Source organism: Sorex araneus, chromosome 1 (assembly GCF_027595985.1).
Source record: "Sorex araneus isolate mSorAra2 chromosome 1, mSorAra2.pri, whole genome shotgun sequence".
NCBI lineage: Eukaryota > Metazoa > Chordata > Mammalia > Eulipotyphla > Soricidae > Sorex > Sorex araneus.
Genome location: NC_073302.1, coordinates 236,593,668 through 236,619,147, shown reverse-complemented (window position 1 = coordinate 236,619,147; position 25,480 = coordinate 236,593,668). Strand labels below are relative to the sequence as shown.

The following is a 25,480-nucleotide window of genomic DNA, read 5'->3' as shown; positions in this document are numbered from 1 at the left end:
ATGCAACTGTACTGTAAGGAATTCCCATCCAGTGCTTGAGTAGACTTCGTTGTTACTCTTGGTGATTTCCAGGTGCATGCTCAGTGTGGATAGTGTGCTTTCTAGTATTCTGGAGACAGTTCGTAATCTGGCTGATGTACTTTTTCTTTATTTTCTAATTTGACCTACCCACTATTTTTAGCATCCTTCACAAAAATATAAAAGATATAGTGTGGGATGACAGTAATTGTCATATGAACAGGTTTAAGCTGTATAAGTTATAATTTGTTACATAATGTATCAAAATGTTTGGAATTTTCTTTAATATTAAAATATACTTTTCCTTTCACTCTTGTTAAGATATTCTAGTGAAGTAATTAGTTTCTTGGCATGTAGCTATTTTTGTTTTTTAAAAAATATTTTATTTTTTTCTATTTTGTTTTTGGGCTGCATTTAGCTGTGCTCAGGGCGTAGTCCTGTTCCTGTACTCAGGGATCACTCCTTGGGGACCATAAGGGGTGCCAGGGATTGAACCTGAGTTGGGTGCTCAAGGCAGGTGCCTTACTTGCTGTCTGTAATATCTTACTGGCCTCAGCGCTTTTGAAAAATTATTTTGTTTTTGCCTCATTTAGGAATATACCTAGGTTAAGAAAGTAAGTATCTTAAAAATAAATAAAAAGAGAGTAGCTCTGAGCTTCATAACCTTAAACTTAGTATACTGTAGTTCTGGCATCTGACCAATAGAACTGATGGTTGAGGAAAACCCAACAGAAAACTATGTTTCCCTCCAAAATATCTGAGCATTCAGTAAGAACTTGAGCTATCTACTACTGAAAAGAATGACTCTGCAGAAAGTGGACATCCTTGCAATATGCCTTAAACACCCAGGCATAGATAGACATTGGTACTTGGGGACTGTTCTAGTTTATTAGTATTTGCAGCACCACCTAGTGGATGCCACATGATCACCTTTTGATCATAGTTTATTCCTGTCAAGCTGGGTAGTTTTGTTGTCTCTTTTGAAGTAGGAAAATACAGATAGAGGGCTTACTGTGTGTTCTGAAGCTGAAATTAGGGAAAACTCTTGACAGAACTCAGGCCATACTGTGCTTCACCTTTTCCTTTAGCTTCCCCCTGCCCACCCCATAAATGCTTGTTGACCTTGTCAATTAGCGATATTCTCTTCTACTAGGGCTTAAACATATTTTGGATTTTTTGCATATTATAAGTTGAAAAAAATATTTGTAATGATTTATCACTGATGAAAAATCATTAAAAAAAACTGTTTGAGGCTTGTATTTATAGTCACTTTTTCTCGTAATGCAGGATTTAGACATGTTATTTTAGAGACGTACTATTAAAATAGTACTTTAAAAGGTACTTTAAAATAGTACTATTTTGGGGGGCTGGAGCAATAACACAGCGAGTAGGGCATTTGCCTTGCATGAAGCCAACCCGGGTTTGAATCCCAGCATCCCATATGGTCCCCTGAGCACCGCCAGGAGTAATTCCTGAGAGCAGAGCCAGGACTAACCCCTGTACATTGCCGGGTGTGACCCAAAAAAGCAAAAAAAAAAAAAAAAAAAAGTACTCTTTTTAAAACAGACACAATTCTGTTAGCTCACTTGTAAAAGTGAAATCAGAAGCACTCTCTAGAGTTAGCCTTAAATTTCAAAAACCTGGGGCTGGAGTGATAGCACAGTGGGTAGGGCGTTTGCCTTGCATATGGCCAATCTGGGTTCGATTCCCAGCATCCCATATGGTCCCCCCGAGCACCGCCAGAAGTAATTCCAGAGTGCATGAGCCAGGAGTAATCCCTGTGCATCGCTGGGTGTGACCCAAAAATCAAAAAACAACAACAAAAAAACCCCCAAAAAACAAAAACCTGGTTAGCTAGAATGATGGGTAAAGAAGACAACTATGTAAAGTACTTTTTTTTTTTTTTGTCACACCCAGTGGAATGGTGGGGGCCCAGAATAATGTGTGGGGATAAACTCTGGGGATCCTGCACACTAAGCATACGTATGTTCCAGCCCTTTGAGCATCTCCCAGGCTTCTACTTAGTCTTTTAAAAAAAAGTTACTCACTGTCATTTTTTGGGTTTGTTTTGTTTTTGGGTCCCATCCAGCAGTGCTCAAGGCTTCCTCCAGGCTCTCTGCTCAAGGAGTCACACTTGGCAGGCTTGGGGGACCGTACGGGGTGCTGGGGATGGAATCTGGGTTGATTGTGTTATCCTGTCATTTTAACATATAATTTCATTTTTGGTTTTTTGGGCTCAGGGATCACTCCTAGCGGGGCTGTGATGGAGTGGGCACATGGGGTGCTGGGGCCAGCTGTGTGCAAGGCAGGTGCCCTGCCTACCTGCTGTGCTCTTACCCTACCCTGTTTTTTTTACAAGTATTTTATTTTCTCAGAGAAGTACTTTTAGGGAAATAATCAAAGTATTTTTATTGAAGTTAAACTTTATGCGTTATGAGTCTTCCTATTTCAAATGACTGTATATTTATGTGGTGAATTTTATTCTTTGTTTTCTTTTTGAATAGATGGTTGTGAAAACTTTCATGGATATGGACCAGGATTCTGAAGAAGAAAAGGAGCTTTATTTAAACCTAGCTTTACATCTTGCTTCTGATTTTTTCTTGAAACATCCTGATAAAGATGTTCGCTTACTGGTAGCTTGCTGCCTTGCTGATATTTTCAGGATTTATGCTCCTGAAGCTCCTTACACATCCCCTGATAAACTAAAAGTAAGTATTGATGTAAAGAATTGCCATGGTTGATACTTTGACTTGTCTTTTAACTAAAATGGGAGTTCAAGGATTTATGTAATTTCTGTGGATTCATTGACATTAGATGCAGTAATCTCTTTTGCTTATTCGTTGTTTTGTTTTTGGGTCATAGCCGGCAGTGCTGAGGGGTTATTCCTGGCTCTGTGCTTAGGAATCATCCCTGCTGTGCTTGGGGGACTATATGGGATGCCAGAGATCAGCATGGGACAGCCGTGTGCACGATCAGTGCTCTACCCTTGTGCTGTTGCTTTAGTCCTGAAGCAATCAAGTTTTGGTAAATTTTTATTTCCGTGGGGTTCCCCCCCTCTAAATTTAGTACTTTTGTAAAGCAGTTTCTGCTCTTTAGGAAGCAGTAGCTTGGGGGCCCTGAGAGAGAATTCAGTTAGTAAGGTACTTACCTTGTGTTGGTGTCCTGAGTTCGATCCTTGGCACCGCTTATGGTCCCCCAGCACTGCCAGCAATGATCCCTGAGCACTGTTGGGTGTGACACAGAAGCAACCCAAAAAATAAAAAGTAGCTTTGACCAATGTATTTATACTGTTAATATTGTTACTCTATTTAGTTTCATTTGGAAGGGATACTTTTGCTTTTTTTGGAAATTCATATTGAAGACCATGCTATTTAAATGATAGTATCTAGTACAAATTTGCATTTATATTATAAATCTAGGTCATAAAATGGAAACTATAATATGAGTTCCTTGGAAGAAAAATAATGAATAAAATTTTAATGAACAAGTAGACACTTTGTACTTGGTTACTGAAGTGATAGCAAAGCCATGTGAAAAGATGAAAGGAAATAATTTATTTGGAAAATGCTGGTAGAAAGCAAAAAAAAAAATCATTAGAGCTGTTTAAAAGGAAACCGAACAAGACAGATTAAGAAGAAAACTAGGATTAACAACAACATTAAAAGAATTATGGGGGTTGGAGTGATAGTACAGCAGGTAGGGTGTTTGCCTTGCACATGGCCGACCCGGGTTTGGTTCCCAGTATCCCATATAGTCCCCCAAGCACTGCCAGGAGTAATTCTTGAGTGCATGAGCCAGGAGTGACCCCTGTGCGTCGCCAAATGTAATGCAAAAAAAAAAAAAAAAAGAAAGAATTACATAAGCTATATGTTAGAAAATGAGTGCCTAGGAAGATTATTAATAACCAATATGGAGTATGGCAAACAGGTGAGGTTAATTTCACTTAATATGTATTAACGTTAATAGGTTCCATGAACTAGGTTTACAGTGGCTTAACAAAGCAACAGCAACTTCATGCTCAGACATGGTTCTTGTAGTGACGGAGATTCTTTTTTGATGATTGAAGTTAGAAACCAGTTTATTGATCAGTGTGCCAGAATTTGAGCATGGAATGTTTGTTTTGGGTGTACTTGTTTTATATTTGGTTTGATTGAAAAAATAAGGGTTGACAGATGGCTCAGCTGGTAGGGCAAAGACATATCTATGATGAGCCTAACCCCAGTCTGCTTTCTGAGGCACTCGATTGTTCCCCTTGAATCTGCTGTGGGAGCACAAGCAACATTGCACTCTTGGGGCTTTATACCGAACCATGGGTGTGATGTCCCATTCCACCCCCAGGCCTTCTGGCCATCACTTGAAGAGGCTCTTCCCGGCACCCCCCAACTCAGTTACCCTGAGGAATGTGTAAGTTTGTCTTGTGGCCAACCTGGGTTCGCTCCCCGACACCACATACGGACTCTTGGACCTGTCAGGAGTGATTGATCTCTGAATGCAGAGCCAGAAGTAAGCCCTGAGTGCTGCTGGGTGTGGTCCCCAAACTGGGGGTGAGTGGAATTGAATTATAAAGTTTGAAAGAATTAAAGCAGATAGCATCAGCTGTCCCCATGGAAATTGAGCTTTTGTTTCATTTATTTTTTGTTCATGCCAGGGACCCCCAGGGCTATATTTGGTAGTGCTCTGGAGGCCATGCAGTGCTAGACTCAGGGCTGTGCAGATGCCACAGGCCTGCGCCGTCTCCCTGTCCTGACAGGCTGGATTTGTGAACTTCAGTTTGGAGCTACCTGAATGGTTTTAGGAGTGGTGGTTTGGAGCTGACTCCAGGCTTTTAATCTTCTTCACTAGGCGTTTGGTTGGCATTTTCATGAAGAGGAAAGTCTAATTCTTTGCCCTCCCTGTGGAGTTCTCAGTTTCCATGATCAGTTAGGTCTCTCAAGGCTTTATTATTTTATTTTATTTATTATTATTATTTTTTGCTTTTTGGGTTACACCTGGCAATGCATAGGTGTTACTCCTGGCTCTGCACTCAGGAATTACTCCTGGAGGTGCTCAGGGGACCATATAGGATGCTAGGAATTGAACCCGGTTGGCCGCGTGCAAGGCAAATGCCCTACCCACTGTGCTATTGCTCCAGCCCCGGGATAGTACTTTAAAATGACTTGTTTTGAGGGCATTTTCTGAATACTTATGGAATGATTAGCATCACTTTGATTTTTTTTTTTATTCTACAGTTATGTTTTATGTAAGAGAAAATTGTGACATTTGCTCCTCAAATGTCCATTGTTAATTAGTTTATCATTAGAAAGCTTTTTATATGCCTGGATACATGTATAAGTCATTGATGAAGAAATTACAAAGGAGTGACTTGTCTTTCCATATCTTTGGTAGAGTCACTATGGCAAACCAGAAAGGGTTCATTCAGAGGGGATATATTTTATGATATTATTATGTAACTTTTTTCTTTTTTAAAAATTCATGTCTTGTTTTCTATTTTTCAAATTTTTTTCCTCTCCCAAATTTTTATTATGAATTTTTTTGCTTTTTTATTGAATCCCTGTGAGATAGATCCTTACAGAGCTTCATGGTTGGATTTCAGTCATACAGTATTTCAGTTCCTATCCCTCCACCAGTGTACATTTCTCAGCACCTGTATCCCCAGGTTCCTTCCCATCAACCCTCACCTCCACCCTGACCCCTGCCTACCTCTATGGCAGGTGCTTTCCTGTTCTCTCCTGTGAGTTCTCTCATGTTCGAGTTCTCTCTCTCTCTCTCTCTCTCTCTCTCTCTCTCTCTCTCTCTCTCTCTCTCTCTCTCGCCCTCCCTCCCTTTCTCCCTCCTTCCCTCCCTCTGTCCCTCTCCTCTCTCTCTCTCCTTTTGGGAATTGATTTGTAATATTGATACGGAAAGGTTGTAAAGAATATTCCTTTACCTATTTTTAACATTCAGATCTTGTCCAGCGTTATCATTCCCAGCTGTTGTCATTGTCTCATCTCTTTCTTACCTACCCTCTGCTCCATACATACTTGTGGTTAGTTCCCCACACACTTGTGGTTCCGATGCATTGATCAGTCCTCCTGGCTCCTGTTTTCCCTTGCCATGAATATTAGTCTTCTACTATATAATATATACTATTATTATGTAACGTTTTGAGGGCATGTATCTAGGCAATATTTTCCTTGAAATGCTACTCCAGTCATCTGCATGTTGCATTTCTTCCCTTTTAAAAACAGCTTTGTTTGTCACTTTATTTGTAGGAAACCTTTTTTGATCCCCCCTTGGGGAGAACGGTCCTCCTAATGATGAATGGTCTGAGCTTCTGCCTGGTTTTTGTGGGGCCAGAGCCACCAGGGCCACCCTAGTGGTGCTTGGGGAACTTGGTGATGTTCGGGAAGTCACGTGGTCCTGGAAATCAGCCCTGCTCAAGCACTTACCTAGTACCTCACTGCTCTACTATCTCTTGGCACGTTTGTCCCTCTTCTCGATTGATGTAGTAGTTTTCTTGCAAGATTAACATTTGAAATGATTCTTAAGTGGCATTCCAGGCACAAAAGGAGATAGAGTAAAAAAATCTTAAGCAAGAGATGACAATAAAATTAGAAATAATAGGGAAAAATATCACATAAATCTAATCGTTAGATAGGAAGTTTGGCACATTAACACAGAAGGGTCTTTAAAAACAAAAACAAGAACAAAAACAAACCCCAGGCCTCTATAGTCTGTTATTCTTTTACTTGATTTTATTTTGTTTCCTGAACTGAATGCTTGCTGTATAATTACCATTTATTTATAGTGCTTTTCTAGCAAACTCAATCATTTCTCAGCCTTGTAACCTTTAAAAATTTCTAATTATGGTATAAAGTCTAGTTTCACTTAGTTTTGTCTTGGTTTTGTGATGATGGGGAATTGAATGCAGAACCTCTCACATACAAGGCTTATGCTCTGCAACTGAACTATGTTGCTAAACCTCGTCTCTTTTTCTAAACATACTTTAAGGGGATATATATATATTTTTCTCCTTTAAGAACATGGTGGGTAATTTACTGTTTCTCCTGAAGGGTGATTAATATACTTTAGTGTTTTTATATGCTGATGTGCTTAAAAATTTCAGCCTGATGTATATGTATGTATGTATATTGTGTATATATACTCATATATAACACATACATATATATCACATTGTATGTATATATGCATATATGTATATTGCACACTAGATATAAATATATACATTTAACCAATTCTTTATAATTTATCATAATAGATACATAGTAATGCAGAATTTAGCTTGGGGGGGTTAGTGATTTTTATTTAGAATTCATAACCTAAGCAATAGTTTGTCTTTTTTTTTCAAGGATATATTTATGTTTATAACAAGGCAGTTGAAGGGGTTGGAGGATACCAAGAGCCCACAATTCAATAGATATTTTTATTTACTTGAGGTAAGCAGTATATCATACCTGACAAGACATTTTAAATTGGTTTTTGTGCTAGTATATTTTTACTAATTAAATTGTTTTCATCTTTTTTATGTCTTATATTTAGAACATTGCTTGGGTCAAGTCATATAACATATGCTTTGAGTTGGAGGATAGCAATGAAATTTTTACTCAGTTATACAGAACTTTATTCTCAGTTATTAAGTAAGTATTTTACTGTGACTATAATTTTTTTTAATAAATTTATTTATTTTTAATTAATGAATCACCATGAGGGTACAGTTACGGATTTATACACATCTGTGCTTATGCTTCCCCCATACAAAGTTCGGGAACCCATCCCTTCACCAGTGCCCATACTCCACCACCAGTAAACCCAGCATCCCTCCCATCCTCCCCAATCCCATCTCCCCCCACCCCACCCTGTCACTGTGGCAGTGTGACTATAATTTTTAAAAAATAGAACTTTAACTTACATTAAATTTGTTTTTGTTTTTGTTTTGGGGCCACACTGGTGGTACTCAGGGCTTATTCCTGGCTTTGCACTCAGGCATCACTTCTAGAGGTGCTTCAGGAACCCTATGGCATGCCAGGGATCTAACCCAGGTTGGCCACTTGCAAGGCCCTGTCTGCTTTACTATCTTTTAGACCCCAAGAATTTTAACACACACACACACACACACACACAAATTTAAAAGATTGTAAATCCAAAGATTATATTTACATTATATTTACAATGACTACTGATTATTTTAGGCTATTCTTATACTATTGTTTGCAAAACACAAATAATTTCTATGCATTTTTAAAGCCTGTGTAGTAATATTGAGTGAGTTCTTGAATCTCCCTTATTATAACATCAATCAGACTTAGCTCCCCACCTCCTTGCGGGTTCCCCCCCAAGTCCTTAACTCACATCAGTTGAAGTTTGGGGTATTTTAAAAAATTTTCTATTAAGGGTTCGTAGTGACAGTAAACCTGGTAAGGTGCTTGCCTTGGACTCAGCTGACCTGAGTTTGATCCCCTGTACCCCATTCAGTTCCCCGAGTATAGAGGTGGGAGTAACCCCTAAGTACAAACACAGGAGTAAGAACTGAGCTCTGGGTGTGGTACAAAAATACAAAAACAAACAAAAAGGTATAACATGAAATTGTCTACTAAAATAAACTTAACCAAAGCAGTTACTTTATTTTCTGAATTTACAGAGAGTTAAAGTAGCATTTACTTTGATTGTTAAAGTGATTAAAATTAGGGAAGATATTCAAGGAAATGAAGTTTACATATATATTTGGATTCTGTTGTTTAAGATTTGGGGTAGGGACCTGGAGAGGTAGTACAGCACAAGGTGCCTTTCATGCAACCAACTTCAGGTTCAGTCCCTGGCACCACATATATAGTCCCCTGAGTCCTGCTCTCAGTGATGCCTGAATGAGCACAGAGCCTTGCCTCAAGGAGTAAGCCTTGAGCATTGCTGGGTGTGTTCAAGGGTTGGGGTGAGAAAGATCAGGTAGAGGAGACTTTGTGAATGTATAGAATTTCAGTTAATATTTTGGTATTTTAAAATAATACTGTTTTTCGGTACAATGTTATGATGGATATTAAGCATTTACATTATACTTAAATAAAAGACTAATTTTGAATTTCAGCAACGGCCACAATCAGAAGGTTCATATGCACATGGTAGATCTCATGAGTTCTATTATTTGTGAAGGTGATACAGTATCTCAAGAACTTTTGGATACAGTTTTGGTAAATCTGGTACCTGCCCATAAAGTAAGTAACATAGAAATGTTTAAGATCTAGTAATGCTGAATGCGGAATGTTTGAATGTTCTTAATATGATTTCTTTTGGTTTCATCTTAGTTCCTTTGATGCTTCACTAATAAAATGAATATTAATTGTTTTTAAATTGTGTTTAATATCTGGTAAAATAGTTATATTCACTAAATCAGAAGAAATTGATTTGGTTATTGTGATAAAATATCTAATTCAATTTTACATATTTCAAGGAGTGGGCTAGTTAGTAATAACTGCTTACTTGCTGTATGCTACTTTATTGGGAGATGTTGTAAAAGAAAGTGAGAGTGAAATTATTAATTTAGATAGAAAGGATGACAACAGTTTTTCTCCCATGTGGTTATCTCAATCAAGATGTGCAGTATGTGTTTTGTTCTGTTCTTCAAATTACTCTCTGAAAGCAGTTGGAAAAGTATGATCTGTGATTTACAAGGGTGGTTAAAAGGCAAAAGAATGATCTTACGGTTTGCACCATGAGAACCTGTATAAACCTAAATGCCTTTTTTACAAGATGTTATTGAAGTTTATAGCTACATAGCATTCACATAAATAATACTTAGTGCAATATCCTTATGATCCAAAATTTCCAAGTCTAAAAAAATTGTGAGTACTACAGATAGTAAGATTAGTAGAGAATGTCAGATATTAGATAAAAGCAGTAAGGTAAAAACTCCTACAAGGATTAAAGATAATGCATAAGGAGATTATAGATATTTAGAAAAAAAACTGTGAAGAGACTAGAATGAAAGAAATTTAAAATTCAAAATTTAAGATATTGACCACATAAAGAGATTAAAAATGTTAGTGATTTTAGAATAGTCTTTTCTACTCTGGGTAATCCCAGCCTCCTGGGGGCGTGTGTGCTGGAATGATCCAAAGGGATAGTGTTTGTCTAAAGTGCAATTGGGAACTGTTTGACATCTGTTCACACTAAACAGGTAGATTTCCCGGTGAGTCCTGAGTGATTTTCTTTTTCTTTTTTTTCCAAAAATTTTTTATTAGTGAATCACCGTGGGGTACAGTTACAATGATTTTATTTATATTACAGGGGGTGGTATGCCAGATAAATTAAGCACAGGTAGAGAGTGTATAGAATGATAATTAAAATAGAAATTTAGTTAAAATGGTCCAGAATTGATGAAATGAATAAATATATGGGCATAGAAAAAAATGCTTTAAGCAAAATAAATAAATACCTGTCCACATTGTAGAAGAATTACTGCTTGCCCAAACCCAGAAGTACACTATAAAGCACATTAAGGGGAAAAGGACATGGGTGTTACCAAGAAATAAGGGTTAGGCTGATTGTTCACTTCTCAGTAGATGCCAGAAGATAATGGAACTTTATTTCCAAAGTGCTAAAATAAAACAACTGTCAGTCTGGAATTTAGTCCCATTATGGTGAAATTAAGTCATTAAATATTCACTTGTCAGTAGATATTTCTTTAAAAAACTTCTTGTGTCAGTATTTTAGAATGGGAGTGTTGAAGAAGTGAGAAAACGAAAACTTTAATCGTAACTAAGGAAATGCTCTGAATATGAATTGATCAGTAGTAGTATAATGATTTATTTAATTTTAGTATTTAAAAGGGTTATTAACAAAATGGTCCTACGAGTTTATGTGGGTCAGTGGGTGGTATCATCCTTATGATAATAGTAGGAATCTATTAACTTTGTGGGTTTGTTTTCTTTTTTTGCCTATTGAGTCACACCTGGCATTGCACAGGGTTACTCCTGACTTTGCACTCAGGAATTACTTCTGGCCATGCTCAGGGGGACCATATGGGATGCCGGGAATCGAACCTGGGTCGGCTGCGTGCAAGGCAAACGCCTGCTGTTGCGCCAGCCCCAAAATCTATTAACTTTGAAGTAATCATGTTAAAATTTGAAGGATTGCAATAAAAGCAAGAATTACAATAAATATAAATGTCTAAAATTTTCTACTTTATTATTGTGTTTGATTGTAAGCGATCTGTTTGCCGGAAGTAGACTTCAGACTTGGCACTCAGACTGGGCATGAGTCTTTGTGCCTTCCCTGAATCTGCATCTTCCCTGGAGTATAAGTGGGAGTGGCCCTTGAACACTGCCAGAATGTGTCAGCCTGTCTATCAAGGGAAAAATAATTTAACTGGTCATTATTAATAAGTGATAACCACAGAAACACCATTATAAAAAAGTTGAAAGTAAAAGAAAGGAAAAACGACTTGCTATTCATTGTACCTTAAAGAAAATTGAAGTAGCTTATATTAAACTATCACAGACATAACTACAGGAAGAAGAAATATATGCAGAGACACAACATTTAGTTCTCACGCCAGTCTCTAAAAGTGTATATACATAAGCTCAAAATGTATAAAGCATAACTTGAGAGAACTATTAGGAGAAAAGAAACATTGATAACTTGGTTGATCATTTCAGTATGTTTTCCAGTGATTATTAATCAGGTAAACCAAAAGTCTGAAGAATATAAAATATTTGAAACTCAATATACTTCAAAGCTATAGTAGTCACAGTTTGTTAGAAGAATAGCTCATAGTGGCTGTTAGAAAATATTTTAGGGAGTGATAGAAGAGCAGGTAGAGCTTGCCTTGCCGTGAGCCATCCATGTTCTATCCCTTGTACCCATGTGGTCCTCTGAGCTTGCCAGGAGTGATCCCTGAACACAGAGCCAGGAGTAACTAACCCCTGAGCACTACCAGGTGTGGCCCCCAATCAAACAAGAAACAAAACAAAGAAGTATTTTAAATAATACAAATTAAAGTTCAAGAAATTATAAAAGCACGATCAGAATATACAAAGTGTACAAGGAAGGAAATGAATAAATATTAGCTAAATAGATAACACTGACACTTCACAGAAACCCAGATTTTTAATTACAAAGGTTGGTAATTAAAAATTATAAATCGGCAGACCCTTGTAAAATTAGAATATGAAAAGGAAGATGCCATCAGTATATAGCTTCAAATATGAAATAAAGGAGTAACACATGACAAAGATAGAATATAGTTCCATAAACATTTTATGCCAGCATACTTAAAATTAGACTGTTTTAAACAGGTTTTTTTTAAAAAAAAACTTAAAAATTTGAAAAAATAAGTAATAAATTTATTGAATAATAAAATTTTTTTTTTTAAAATTATGAACATCGGGGCTGGATCGATAGCACAGAGGGTAGGGAGTTTACCTTGCATGCGGCTAACCCGGGTTTGATTCCCAGCATTCCATATGGTCCCCCAAGCACCACCAGGAATTATTCCTGAATGCATGATCCAAGAGTAACCTCTGAGGATCGCCGGGTATGACCCAAAAAGCTAAAAAAAAAACCCAACCCAATATTATGAACATCGGGGCTGAAGCAATAGCACAGCGGGTAGGGCGTTTGCCTTGCACGCGGCCAACCCGGGTTCCATTCCCAGCATCTCATATGGTCCCCTGAGTACCGCCAGGAGTGGTTCCTGAGTGCAGAGCCAGGAGTAACTCCTGTGCATCTCCAGGTGTGACCCAAAAAGCAAAAAAAAAAAATTGAACATCAAATGGAAAAAATTCTTGCTAAATAACAGTCACTGTCACTGTCATCCCGTTGCTCGTTGATTTGTTCAAGCGGAGCCATAGTACAGCGGTTGGGCTTTCGCCTTTCACTGGGCCCTACCTGAGTTCGATTCCTCCGCCCCTCTCGGAGAGCCTGGCAAGCTACCGAGAGTATTGAGCCCCCGCGGCAGAGCCTTGCAAGCTCCCCGTGCGTATTGGATATGCCAAAAACAGTAACAGTAAGTCTCTCAATGAGAGACGTTACTGGTGCCCGCTAAAAATAACAGTAGCAACAGTAATAATAAACAATAGTAATCAAACCAGTTAAGAAAGAACTTAGTATCAAATAAAATTGATATTGTATTGATAGTATTATTAGTAAATAATATTTAGTATTAATAAAATTGTATTAATACAAATAGTATTAGTATTAATACAATTTTATTAATAATACAAATAGCATATTGTATTCAGTAAAATTCCCCATTATCAAAAGGAAAAATGGATTTTTTAAATGGGAAAATTAGAATTCTTTTAGGGAAATCAGGCAAAACTAAGCAAGGAGAATTTTAGACTACTTTATAGAACTATTGACTAAATCCAGTATAAAATATAGTAGGTGTATCTAGACTGGTATAAAGTAATTTTCATTGATATTAGGAATTTTGGGAACATTTAGGAATTTTAGGAACATTTAGGAACTCATTTTAGGAATATAAGGATGGATATATTTTATAAAATGTATAAACTCACTATATCACTGTCATTTTGTTGCTCATTGATTTGCTCGAGTGGGCACCAGTAGCATCTCCATTGTGAGACTTGTTACTGTTTTTGGCATATGGAATACGCCATGGGGAGCTTGCTAGTCTCTGCCATGCGGGCAGAATACTTTTGGTAGCTTGCCGGGCTCTCCGAGAGGGGCAGAGGAATCGAACTCGGATCGGCCGAGTGCAAGGCAAATGCCCTACCTGCTGTGCTGTTGCTCCAGTCCATAAAATACATAATTAAAAGACAAAAATATAAATAGATAAGAAAAAGAGAAATTAGAAATAAGAACAAGACAGAAAGGGCTGGAATGATAGTACAGTGGGTAGGCATTTGCCTTGCTTGCAGTTCGATCCTCGCACATTATATGGTCCCCTGAGCACTGCCAGGAGTAACCTCCCTCCCTCACTTCCTTCCTTCCTTCCTCCCTCTATCCCTCCCTTCCCCCCACCTTTTCTTCCCTTCCCTTCCTTTCTTTTCTGTTCTTTGTTTGTTTTGGGCTGCGCTTGGTGGTGCTGGGGTTACCCTTGGCTCTGCTCAGTAATCACTCTTGGTGGATATTGGGCAACCGGCTGGGCTGCCGAGGGTCAAATCTGGGTCAGCTGTGCAGAAGGCTAGTGTTCTACCTGCTGGACTATCTCTCTGGCCCTAAGGTGCTTTTCTTGCTTGTGCTTGACCCAGCATTGTATGTGGTTCCCTAAGCACAGAGCCAGGAGTAATTGCTGAACACAGTTGGATGTGGCCTCCAAAGAACAACAAAAATACTAAAGGATTATGCTGAATGAGTTTCAGGTTATATGGTTCTCTGTAATATATATGTAAACAGAATAATGATTTCATTTTGTTTTTAGTGTTATTTCTTCTTTCATCATTGGCCTTAGAAGCACTTTTTTTTTTTTTTTTTTTTGGTTTTTCGGTCACACCCGGCCATGCACAGGGGTCACTCCTGGCTCATGCACTCAGGAATTACTCCTGGCGGTGCTTGGGGGACCATATGGGATGCTGGGAATCGAACCCGGGTTAGCCGCGTGCAAGGCAAACGCCCTACCTGCTGTGCTAACACTCCAGCCCCTAGAAGCACATTTTTAAAATATTTTTTTTCTGTGCTGAAATATGCCTGTATAATTCTGCTTTTCCACAGGTACCACATTCCTGTCTTTCCCATTTGTGGGCCCCACTCCCCTCATTCATGAATATTTCATAACCTCAGTTCATCTTTTTAGGATGTTCTGGTTTCTTGAACCTGTATTTGTACTCAGTTGAACTGATACATCTTGGGACTAGGTTTAGAAAATTCATTTTAACCTAATAAACATTTTTTGACCCTTTCTTTCTGGTTTACCTTATACTATGACTGAAATATAAATAGAATATATTTATCCTTGTTTGAAAGGGATCTTACACTCCAACTGTAGTAAACTGTAGTCTTAAGGAAAAAAAAGTGACTTTAATAGGAACCTCAGAGTTACACATTGCAAATATTTATTTTTCAGAATTTAAACAAGCAAGCATATGATTTGGCAAAGGCTTTACTGAAGAGGACAGCTCAAGCTATTGAACCATATATTACTAATGTAAGTCCCAGTTACAACTTGTTGTCTGAAGGACTAGCCAAAATTGTAAAATTGCCATAGAAGAAACATTTTGGCAAGTAGTTCATTCTTTAACATTTTGTGTTGTGTAAATTATTAATGTATTTTCTTCTCATTTTAATTATTCTTGCTGAATATTTTCTGGGAGATTAACTCTTGTCTTTATACACTTACTTTCTTTTCAAATTTTCTTGGAACTAAAACAGCTTAAGATATAAAAATAAAGTTTTTATTGGAAGGAACTTGGGAATCTTGGTGGAGGGAAGTTGACACTGTTGGTGGGATCGATGCTGCAATATACTTTATGTCTAAAATCCAACTTTGAATAACTGTAAATCACAGTGATTTAATTAAAAAAATCCCCCCAAAATTTTATTGTGGTGATATTGACCTAAAGCATATGAGTTTTGGGTGTTGAGCCTTGTGATAGAACACTCCTTGTCATGTTCTCCACCAAAAAGTCAAGTCCCCTGCTTACTCTCCGGCACTTGTCTTTACCTAGATTCCCTGGCCGTAGCTGGTGTGCTTTCTGTATCGCTTTGTTCCGGTAAAATTGTTTTTATTCTGGCTAGCAAGATACATAATTTTTTTTAAAATGTTAGAAATAGCATTAAATGTAATTAGATAAAACATAGGGAACTTTTTAGTTATTCAGAGAAACACAATTGTTTAGAGGTTAAATTTGATTTGTATAAGAAAATATACCTAATATCAGACCTAGAAACTGAAGGCATGGGTGAATGGCAGCATTCCATTAAGAGCTCCCTATCCTGCTCTTCCTGGAGTCAAATCTGTATGAATATACTTTTCTGAGAAAGGGGAAGAAGTTGCAGTGAAACAGGAGACCTTCCAGTACCACCATCCCAGATCTACTTATGTGTAATTGACTATCCTGTGTTTATTCTCCAAAGAAACATGTTTTAGCTGATGGATTCACTGATAGAAGCTTATGAATTTTTCTCCATAGTTTGGTTGTGTTTTGTGTAGTGCTCAACAATTTCATTCACATTTGAACCATATCTATTTGTCTACTTCAAGCTTTTTTTTTTTTTAATTGAATCACTATGTGGAAAGTTACAAAGCTTTCAGGCTTAAGTCTCAGTTACACAAGCTTATTATTTAAAAAAATTTTTTTTTTCAATCTGGACTTTATTGATCTAATTACATTAAGAATTGAAATGAATTATACATTATTGTGCTCATGTTTCCCCCATACAAAGTTCGAGAACCCATCCCTTCACCAGTGCCCATCCTCTACCACCAGTAAACCCAGCATCTCTCCCACCCTCCCCAGTCCCGTCTCCCCCCCCCCCCAAGCTTATTATTTTTTTAAACCCACTTTGAAACACGTAGAGGAGGATGTAAGATTGTCTTGAGAAGTCTGTCTTGACACAGATTTATATTTATTGAAGAATTTTTCCTGTTTGTGGAAATTACAGTATAGGGAACTGGAGAGAGAGTACAGCAGGTATGGTGCTTGCCTGGCATGTGAGAAACCCAGGTTTAATCTCTGACATCCCTTAGGTTTCACTAAGCACTGCCAGGAGTAATTCCTGAGTGCAGAGCCACGAGTGACCCTTGAGCATTGCTGGGTGTGGCCCTAAAACAAAGCAAGAAAATTAGATTATATAAAATAATCACGAAAAGATAAGCTTTGAAAAGTAATATTTTATAAAATGCTACTTTATAAATATTAGCTTTTGTTTTGGTTTATGACCTTTTACCTAAATATGTAATGACTTGTAAAAGCACAGTTTACTTATAAATAAATACACTGTTTGGGGAGGATGAACTTTTAGAAGCTGGTGACTCAAATTATGTAATCTGTTTTAATTAGCGCCAAGATTGTTAGCGATCTCCTATTACTGGTTTCTATAAGTATTGTGAGGCACTGGTATTGTCTGAAGTGAATCTGTACATAGTTCTTTGTAATGCTATGGCACTTGAAGTGGGTAAACCCAAACTTAAGCATTCTTACCCCTTCCCTTTTTCTTTTGCTTCACAGTCCCTCAGAATAGTTCCATGGCCCATTAAGACACTAGGTGAGCTCCTCCTGGTGGTCAGTTACTTAAATTGATATTGCCAAACCAGATGCGTTTTAGGGGAACACTACTTTTTTGTTGGCTTTTTTCTGTCATAAACATAACATTAGTCCACATACCTTTTTTAGGATTGGAGAAAGTATCTGATTATAAAGCATAGAAAAGAAGTTTTCAGGTCAATAATTTGTGTTGGTGATAGGGGATTTGCTAGTTGAGTAGATTGAGTATACTATTCTTTAGAAATTAGTTTCTGTTTGAAAATATATTAAAGGTTAAAAAGATAAATGTCTGAGGAAATAATTTAGCAACTATAGAGAGATCAAGTAAAAGTATTTTCTTATCACGTATACATTTATAACTATATGTTTATTTTTGCCTTCTAAGTGGTGCGTGGGTTCCCTGAGGCCACTCTTCCATACTTGGCCCATCAGGTCAGTAGCCCAGTGCTGGGACTCCAGGCTGCCTTAGTATGTTGATGCCAGGACCACTAGGATTTCCCTAGCAGTACTTGGGCATTCCATAGCCACACATGGCAATGGATGGGGCCTCCGAGCTGCGTTTGATAGTGCCCAGGAGGCCATATGGTGCCGGGGATGACACTGGATCAGGCACCCATTGGTCATGCGTGCCCTCTGCTGAGCTGGCTCCTAGCCCTCTCTCAATCCTGTTGGTCCACTCTTTGCCACAGAAATATATACCCTCTTTACTTTCTTATTACCTTTGTTTTTTTTTATTTTAATTTTTTACAGGGGCCCCTCTGGGGGATACTTGGCCTGCCAGTGCAGACCTGAAGGTTTGGCCATCAGCCTAGTGGTGGTAGCTGTGGGCAGGTGGAACTGATGGTACTGCACTTGCACTCCAGCCCTTAGATGTGTCAGGCGTCTGCTCTGTCACTTTGCGCTGTCCCTTGTTCCTCTTGTTAAACTCCCATCAGAGCTGGGGAGGGCATGAGTGTATGATGGTACAGTGGTTTCAGAACACTTTCACTCAGTATTTATTCTGGTGCTTTGTCCATTTTCTTATCTTTTCCTGTTTTTGTTCCTTTATTTGGCGATCAGCCACAAAATCATTATTTCATTCTTCCCTTCTTTCGTAAGTATTGTATTTATTTCTACCTAAGCATTACTCAATTGCATACAAATTACTTGCAGGTGAATTTCATTGTCTTGGAGTAGCATAATGGGACTACAGTGTCAAAGTTAATTTTCAGCTCTTTGGACTTTCATATTCAGTAACTATTCTTTATTTGTCTTTGTAGTAGAGAAATAAGAAGAACTAAAATACTAATTTTGCTTTTATCTCTCTTTTAATGATAACCTTTTTAAAAATTTTATTTTGCCACACCTGGCAGTGCTTAGGGCTTACTCTTGGCTTACGAAGTGATCACTTCTCGCAGGCTCTAGGGACCCTCTGGGGTGTCAGGATGGAACCTGGGTCAGTTGCATGCAAGGCTAAAGGCCCTTCTTATTCTACTGTCTCTCCAGCTCTCATTACTGTCATCTTACTTACTCATGCACATAGCTACATTTAAGTTAGTTTATTATAAAGTGATATATAGGTAGTACTTATATAGTAAATCTTAGATATGAAAGTAGCATAGTAGGTTATATATATTGTAATTTGATAACGGGATCCTTTAGTGTATACATTATATGTTAGTATATATATATACTGTCAAAAATTACATATATATATACATGTATATTAGGAATAGTATCAGGGAAAATAGTATGCAGTGATTATTTGGAAAATTTACTGCATGTATCATTTCTTGGTAATGTTACTGTTTTTCACTGGATGAATACAATGCTATTGTTGGTTATTGTTATTGTCATTAATTTTTGGTTTCTGTGCCATAAACTGTGATTATTTATTTATTTTTTTTAATTTTTTATTGAGTCACCATGTGGAAAGTTACAAAGTTTTCAGGTTTAAATCTCAGTTATACAATGCTCGAATACCCATCCCTTCACCAGTGCTCATATTCCACCACCAAGAATTCCAGTATAGCTCCACCCCGCCCCCTCACACCCCTAACCCCCCCACGCCCCTAACCCCCCCACTCTAAGCCCCCCCCCGCCTGTGTAACTAATAAATTTCACTTTACTTTCACTTTGATTGCATACAATATTTCAACAAAACTCACTATTATTGTTTGGAGAGTCTCTCCCCTAAAGTCAGACCTGCTGAAAAGGAAGCATTAGATAATTTGTTTTCCATTGCTGAGGATGAAGAGGTATGAGGTCGAGTGACCACACTTAGTGGCCTCTCAGTTTTGGGTTTCTGTAATTTAGTATTTTAGTAACTAAGTCCAGAGAGATATCTGCCAGAAGTTGCATCGTTGCCAACTTGTACTTCTCAGTTACATTATATTCCACATATGAGTGCAATCTTTCTATGTCTGTCTCTTTCTGACTCATTTCACTCAACATGATACTTTCCATGTTGATCCATTCATATGCAAATTTCATGACTTCATGTTTTCTGACAGCTACATAGTATTCCATTGTGTAGATGTACCAGAGTTTCTTTAACCAGTCATCTGTTTTGGGGCACTCTGGTTTTTTCCAGATTCTGGCTATTGTAAACAGTGCTGCAATGAACATAGAAATACATATGCCATCTCTACTATACCGTTTTGCCTCTCCGGGATATATTCCCAGGAGTGGTATTGCTGGGTCAAATGGAAGCTCAATTTCTAATTTTTTGAGAATCGTCCATATTAACTGTGGTTATTTTGGGATCACTCCTGGCTATACTCAACAAACTGTGGTGCCAGAGATTGAACCTGGTTCAGCTGCGGGCAAGGCAAATGCCCTAGCTATTATACTGTTGTTTTAGCTCCTAATCAGTTGTTTTTATTCACACATTTAAGAAGATGGCACAAAATTACCATGAACTGAAAAGGTCCATCTTATAAGTAAAATCCAGTTAAGTAGCTTAATCTAACTTACCCTTCATTTTTGCGTCTGTGAATTGAAATTAATAATGCTCTGATGAGACTAGAGAATGGATGAAAGTACTGTCATAATTAAAACTCATCTTTAAGTCTAAGGTAGAATTTTATTACTCATTTTTATAACTTACTCATATTAGAAGGTAATTGTTTTAATTTATAGTGTGAAAATTACTTGTAAATGAAAGACTAACGTTTTCAGGAAGGAAATGTTTTAATCATCTGTGTCTACCTTCTTCACTAGCTTAGAGCCTTCATACAGGGCATGAACTGTTTTACTTATATTTCACATGTAATACCGCTTCCAGATTCACTCATTAACCATACTAAGTACCCACTCTGTCAGCACTGTTCTAGTCTCTCAGTATACAGTGAGAAGATGTGCCTTTGTGAGAATTCTGAGTATTAATAGTGTTAATGTCTTTGACAGAATTCCAGAGAATGACTTTTTTGAGTGGGGTGTGATGGAGTTGGTGTTAGTGTCTTTGACAGAATTCCAGAGAATGACTTTTTTTGACTGGGGTGTGATGAAGTTGGTGTTGGGCCATACCTGAAGTGCTTACACTTTGTTACACCCTGCAGTGCGCAGGGCTCACTCCTGACTCTGCATTCAGCGATTTATCTTGGCGGGCTACAGGTACCATATGGGAACTGGAGATCGAACCTGGGTAACTATTGCTCCAGCCCCAATATTTACTATTTTTAAATAGAAAATTTGTGAATTTAACAATAACAAAGCTACTTTATTTTAGTCTGGATAAGAATTTATCCATGAAATTTGTTTCCAACAAATTTTAGAGGATATGAAGTAATTTTTAAAACTAGTGAACAAAGAATAGTAAGATACATTTTGTTTTTATTTGATTCATTCATGTATAGTTATTTGTGCAGTTTCATAGAACTAAGAGCAGCCCAAGAACTAAAAATAAGCAGAAGAGCTGTAGAGATGAGAAGTCCTTGACTTTGTACATTCATAAGCCAGGTTTCATGTCATCTGTCCAGGAGAAGAGATCAGGCAGCTGATGAGTTGTAAGGAGTCAAAAGCTCCTTTGGGGAGGAAGAAGATACTGCTGACGATAGCCATATGCTCTAGGTTAATCTTTCACATATTATGGAAGATTTCAAATAGAAAGCAACACGCTCTTCTCCCAGTTAGTAATAGGATGAATAATCTGAGTCTGGAAACCGCTGATAGCTTGTTGAGAATTGTTCATATTCACATTTTCCTTGTGTTTGTGTGTATTGAGCTTATTTTATTTATTTATTTATTTATTTATTCATTTATTTATTTATCCATCTATTTATTTATTTATTTATGGGTCACACCCAGCAATGCACAGGGGTTACTCCTGGCTCTGCACTCAGGAATTACTCCTGGCGGTGCTCAGGGACCATATGGGATGCTGGGAATCGAACTGGGTCAGCCGCATGCAAGGCAAACACCCTATGGGATGTGCTATCACTCCAGCCCCCAGTGTGTGCATTGATTTTAATCTGTAATACTACGTATACTTTGCTTATCAGAATGTGAAAGGTAAAAAGATTAGAAAGGTGTTTTTGTTTGGTGGCTACACCTCGTGATACTCGTTACTCTATTACTCCTGGCTCTGTGCTCAGGTGGTGCTGGGGGGAAGGGGAAACATGGGAGGCTAGGGATCGAACCTGACTTGGAGCTGGAGTGAATCTCCTGAGCACTGCCAGGTGAATCCTGAGCATTGAGCCAGGAGTAAGCCCTGAGAATTGCTGGTGGTGGCCCCAAAACAGAACAAAAACATTGGGATTGGGGAGGTTAGCTCAAACGGCTGGAGTGCATGCAGGAGGCCTGGGTTTCATCCCCTGCACTGCATGGTTCCCTGAGAATTGCTGGGAGTGAGCCCTGAGCACCACTGGTTGTGGACCTAAAATAAAAATCAATAACCAGAACCTCTCTAAATTACATATTTAAAAGTGGTAACTGACTCCTACTGTGAAGGTGCAAAATTGTGTTTTAGTTGCTTCCCATATACGCTGAGATGAACAGGATTTAAAACCTTAAGAAATTTGTTCAATAAATTAGATAAATTAGACCTGTAAACAAATACAGATAAATTTTGGTAAGTACCATAAAGGAATTCAGTGTATTTAGTAGGCAAAGTTTTTATCATCATGTTCATTTTGAGTGAATACAAACCACCTATTTTTCATTGAGCACAGGTGGATTCCATTTTTTCGTTTTTTCTTTTTCTTTTTTTTTTTTTGGGGTCACATCCACTGATACACAGGGGTTACTCCTGGCTTTGCACTCAGGAATTCTACTGGTGTTCAGGAAACCATATGGGATGCTTGGGATTGAACCTGGTTTCTCATCTTTTTGTTGAGCTGGGGGCTACACCTGGCAGTGCTCAGGTGTTACTCCTGGCTCCACACACAGAGATAACTACTGGTAGGCTTGGGGACCACATGGGGTGCCTCAGATTGAACCCAAGTGAGCCGTATGCAAGGCAGTATGCAAGCCTTGTATACTTATTTTAATTAATTACTTATTTTTTCTTTTTGGGTCACACCCAGCGATGCACAGGGGTTACTCCTGGCTCATGCACTCAGAAATTACTCCTGGTGGTGCTCAGGGGACGATATGGGATGCTGGGAATTGGGAACTTTTTATAAAATATATCCATCCTTATATTCCTAAAATAAAATCAATGTGTTCCTAAATTGGGAATCTATTTCATCAAAATAAGATGACATCAAACACTAGTGCATTGCACACATATGTATGCAAGCCGTGTGCCACAGTCCGACCTGTAGCACTATTTCTCTTGTCCTGGATTCTCATCTACTTTTGAAAAATGTTTTGATGTGCTTATTTGACTTTGAAGTAATCACAATTGCAGTTTTAGAAATTTTATCTATGGTGTTTCTATTAATGATAATCTTTTTTTCCCTTCAAGTTTTTTAATCAGGTGCTGATGCTTGGGAAAACATCTATTAGTGATTTGTCAGAGCATGTCTTTGACTTAATTTTGGAGCTCTACAATATTGATAGTCATTTGCTGCTCTCAGTTTTACCCCAGCTTGAGTTTAAATTAAAGGTAACTAACCTAATATGATTGTGTCAACCAGATTAGTAAGTAGCATTACTGTGGATTTAAAATTTCTGTAATTGTAAATGAATGTTACAGATGTCGGGGGGCTGTATTTCTAGGTATATTTTAGATGTATTTTAAGTTTATTATTAGAAAGTGGTTTTAACTTTAGGGTCATAGCTCTACATAAAACTTTTAAAATATTTTAAAATATTAAAATTTCCAGCTCTGGTTAATCATGGTGACACTGGAGCTGCAGTTTGTGCTCATTAAGCCACATCTGTGTGAGCTGTCAGTGGCATGTGCTGGTGACAGCGTGTTAAATGGGTTTCTGAGATGCATTGATTGGGCCATAAAAGAGTTTCGGATTCTCTTCATACATAAAATGTTTTTCCTTTTTTCTTCTTATCTTTTTCTTGCCTATGTTGAAAGCTCATTTGCTTTTTATAGAGTCCTCTGGAATCTTTTGGTTCCTCTTGACATTAAATTATGCCATAAAATTGGGTTTCATTTTCAGATTTGGAATATATACTTTCAAAAATTATTTCAGGAATATTAGAGCAAGTATAATTATTAATCATTGATGAAAACCTTGTACTACTCAAACAGTTTTTAATTTTTGTACTGTAATTCTTGTTTTTGGAAATGTTTGATTTTCGTCCTTTTAAAACCAACAACATTAACTATCTGTGTTAGTAGTGTGATTTACCCCAGATCTCCCAACCAGCAGTTATTCTCATTTTAGTCTGAAGTATGTTTTTTGGGTATTTCTCATATGAGCCATTAGATTCACTGACCTCCTCATCCCCATTTTTCACATCATTAGCAGTTTTGATGAAGCAGGAGGCAGTTATTCCTTATTGAACTGATGTTCCCTAATAAAATTATTTAATAATTCTTGCTGTGTGTATTTTCCTACACGCTATAAGAAATATATAAATAAGCAATTATCATCCCTGCTTTCAGCAAACTTAACATCTAGTATGGGAGGAAGAGGAAAAAAAAAGTCCAATCTAATAAGAGACCACATATTATAAGAGTCATAAAAGATACAAACAGCATTCAGTTGACGCAAAGGAACAAACAGCATGCAGAAGCATATAGAGGTAGGAAGGTGCTGGGTAAATTTGTGGAACACAAAGAATTATAGTTGGACAGTAACATAAAATAAGTTGAAAAATCTTTCCTGACTGCTCATTAGAATCTCCACCTGTGGAGCCTTAGTAACCAGACAGATGTTTTGACTTTAAACTAGATGAGTCAATGAGAATTTCTTTCAGTGGAGTCTAGTCATTATCCTTAAAGAACAAAATACCGATGCTTTAGAGGTCATTCTAATAGGCTCAGAAGTACTAGTGCATTTAAAGGAATAGTGACAGATAAGAGATGAGTCTGCCATTCATGGGTGCACTTTGTGCTATATTGAGATATTGCTCTAGAAAAATTATATAGTGCCTCCCATAATACCTTGAATAAGAACTTTTTGATATTTATGATTGTCACATTTTATGTTGAAGCTTAACGTTATGACTGCTTATTTAACCACTGTGTATTTGTTGGAGGTCCCAAAATCAGTAATCAAGTTTTTGGCCCTAGGATCCCACAATATATTATAAAAAGCAGAAATTTCAGTTTTTGTGTGTGCAAGGCTTCATCATCTTGTTGAACTACATTCTGAATCTGGGATAAGTAGTTGATGTAACTATCCTATTGGGAACCGTTAAACATATTTCTGTTTATAAAGATCTTAATCACGTGCAGTGATGCAGAATTCCTGTTTTCTGTAGACCTGTTATCGATTGATTGCTCTTTTTCAAGACCAAAAATGAGTTTTCAACAGTCACATCAGTTTAATGAGTTATTTTTCAATTTGAACAGAAATGAACCTTAATTGTAGAGATGGTTTCTAACATTTAAGCAAACTCTGGGATTCATTTTCCTTAGGATCTGTGCTTAAATTTTAAATGATTGTAACATTACAAACAGTATCTAGTTTTTTAAAATTTATATTGAGCATTTCAAAAACAAGGCCACACTGAGAGCTTGAAAGCTCCCAAGGCTAACATCTGGTAGTGCTCAGGGTGTTACGTGGTGCCACCTGGGCATGGAACTTAGAGTTTCACATGTGCAGATCACGTAGTCCACTATTTGAGCTGCATCCCCGGCCCTTTTTGAGCATTTTTATGTATGATTTTACACTTGTGGTTCATGAAACATTTTCTGTGGGGTTGGGAGGATAAGGGAAATCATGCAAAAGCTATGTATTCTGCTTCTATCTACC

General features: G+C 37.6%; 1 protein-coding gene across 8 annotated transcripts in view; it reads left to right on the top strand.

The window, feature by feature from the left end:
- Positions 1–25,480, top strand: part of PDS5B (PDS5 cohesin associated factor B) — a 171,030-nt gene that overhangs the window by 61,349 nt on the left and 84,201 nt on the right. For all 8 annotated transcript variants that reach the window (XM_055140560.1, XM_055140551.1, XM_055140563.1 and 5 more), the window contains 6 exons: positions 2,523–2,726; positions 7,368–7,454; positions 7,558–7,655; positions 9,098–9,224; positions 15,038–15,118; positions 23,065–23,205. In XM_055140560.1, coding sequence (XP_054996535.1) covers positions 2,523–2,726; positions 7,368–7,454; positions 7,558–7,655; positions 9,098–9,224; positions 15,038–15,118; positions 23,065–23,205 — 738 coding nt within the window. The remainder of the gene's footprint in view (positions 1–2,522; positions 2,727–7,367; positions 7,455–7,557; positions 7,656–9,097; positions 9,225–15,037; positions 15,119–23,064; positions 23,206–25,480) is intronic.